Source organism: Hydra vulgaris, chromosome 09 (assembly GCF_038396675.1).
Source record: "Hydra vulgaris chromosome 09, alternate assembly HydraT2T_AEP".
Lineage (NCBI taxonomy): Eukaryota > Metazoa > Cnidaria > Hydrozoa > Anthoathecata > Hydridae > Hydra > Hydra vulgaris.
In genome coordinates this window covers 44,405,001-44,406,651 of record NC_088928.1, presented here as the reverse complement: position 1 = coordinate 44,406,651, position 1,651 = coordinate 44,405,001, and the positions used below count along the sequence as shown (strand labels likewise).

General features: G+C 28.0%; 1 protein-coding gene across 4 annotated transcripts in view; it reads right to left on the bottom strand.

The window, feature by feature from the left end:
* Positions 1 to 1,232: 1,232 nt before the first annotated feature.
* Positions 1,233 to 1,651, bottom strand: part of LOC101241452 (uncharacterized) — a 148,106-nt gene continuing 147,687 nt past the window's right edge. For all 4 annotated transcript variants that reach the window (XM_065805837.1, XM_065805839.1, XM_065805840.1 and 1 more), the window contains 2 exons: positions 1,414 to 1,458; positions 1,233 to 1,331 (listed from right to left, as the gene is read on the bottom strand). In XM_065805837.1, coding sequence (XP_065661909.1) covers positions 1,297 to 1,331; positions 1,414 to 1,458 — 80 coding nt within the window. In that variant the 3' untranslated portion in view covers positions 1,233 to 1,296. The remainder of the gene's footprint in view (positions 1,332 to 1,413; positions 1,459 to 1,651) is intronic.

Sequence of the window (1,651 nt, the reverse complement as noted above, 5' to 3'; positions counted from 1 at the left end):
GCATTGTTTATTTTTTCTAGAAGAATTTTGTTAGCATCTGCTTCTTTTTTTAATTTAGAAAATAACTGTTGTTTTGTTGGTTTAAGTGATGATAAAGGAGATTTTATAACATAAGAAGGTCGGTTTGTTGGTTTTTTACGAATAGGACAAGGTTTAGACAAGGATATCATCATACTAAGTTACGTTTTAACCCTTTCAAATGTTTTTTATCAGCTTCAGTCGTTTTTCTTGATTTAGTTATTTTGGCCAGAGCATTTGCGTATTTTCGTTTCATTATAGCAATTTGGCTTGGTGGTGCAGCTATGTCTGGAATACCACTGCATAACTCTCTTATTCCAGATGAAAAATGTTCACAACAAATATGCCCATTTCTGAAATTCATTCCCTTTGTATTTAAAACTCGGATATATTCTTTCTGAATAGAAACATCTTTGGGAAGCCTGTAAAACTTTATACGTTCTCCGTTAGTAGTTTTGGTTCTAAAGTTGTTAAAACATAATGCTGCGCCACAAAACCAGCTAACCATTTCTTTTAAGTGATACAATCAATATAATTTGATATCTAATAATATTTAATATCTTTTTATTAAAATAAATAATAGTTACATTCGCTAATTTATTTTATTAGCATATTAAAAAAAATATTTGTTTTGATTTTTATATATATTTTTGACTTGATTGTATCAAGTACTACGCTATTTTTAGTAGTTTAATCGAGAGAAAAAAACTGAATATCGCTTAATCTAGAAACATTATCTGATTGGCTAGAACTTTGTCCCTACAGGCAATATTCGCTTAGTTAAACCGCGTCGTATGAAACTTACTAATAAATTGTTGATTGTAACTTAAAAACTAACAATATCACTGCGACTAGTCAATAGCTACATGTTAAAAGTTGTCGCTAGCTTATCTAGCGATCCGTTTGGCAAAATTACTCTTTATTGTTACAAATGTTACAAGCTAAACTCGATTTTCTTCCGGATTATACAAACTATTGATAGCGAACGAAAGTCTCGAATTGCGCTCGCGTTATTAAAATATTTATATTCTCTTTATTAAAATTTTAATATTCTCTCTCTCTCACACACACATACACAAACACTAAAGTAAGCAAAAAGATCGGTTCAGGTTCTTGAAATATGGTTACATTCAACAGTGAGGTTGTAAAGTAAAATTTGTTTAAAAAATTCTTTTTTGGATAACTGGAAAACTGCTTTCTTTCTCTTTTTCATATAAAAAAAAAATATACAGAATAAAAAGAATTGGTAATAAAAACATTGTTGGTTACACCAAAACATTATTGTTGGTTACATTCTGCTTCGTTATCACATTCTAAATAACGATTTAAAAAAAATCACTTAAATAGAAATCAAATATTAAGAATTTAAAAAGTGAAAACATTAAATTAAAAAACCTTTTATTGAGTTTGACAGTTTTTTTCGCGACTTCTGCCGTTCACCTAAACGAGATAAAAATAATAAACGAAACAAAAATAATAAACGAAAGAAAAAATAATATCAAATTTCTTTTGCAAGCATCTAGCCATGAATTGAAGAACTATTTTCATTAAAATTATTATCTGAAATTAATAAAATTTCTCAACTTTTTTTTATCTTGATATCACACCTGCATAGCTGATAATCTTTTATGAA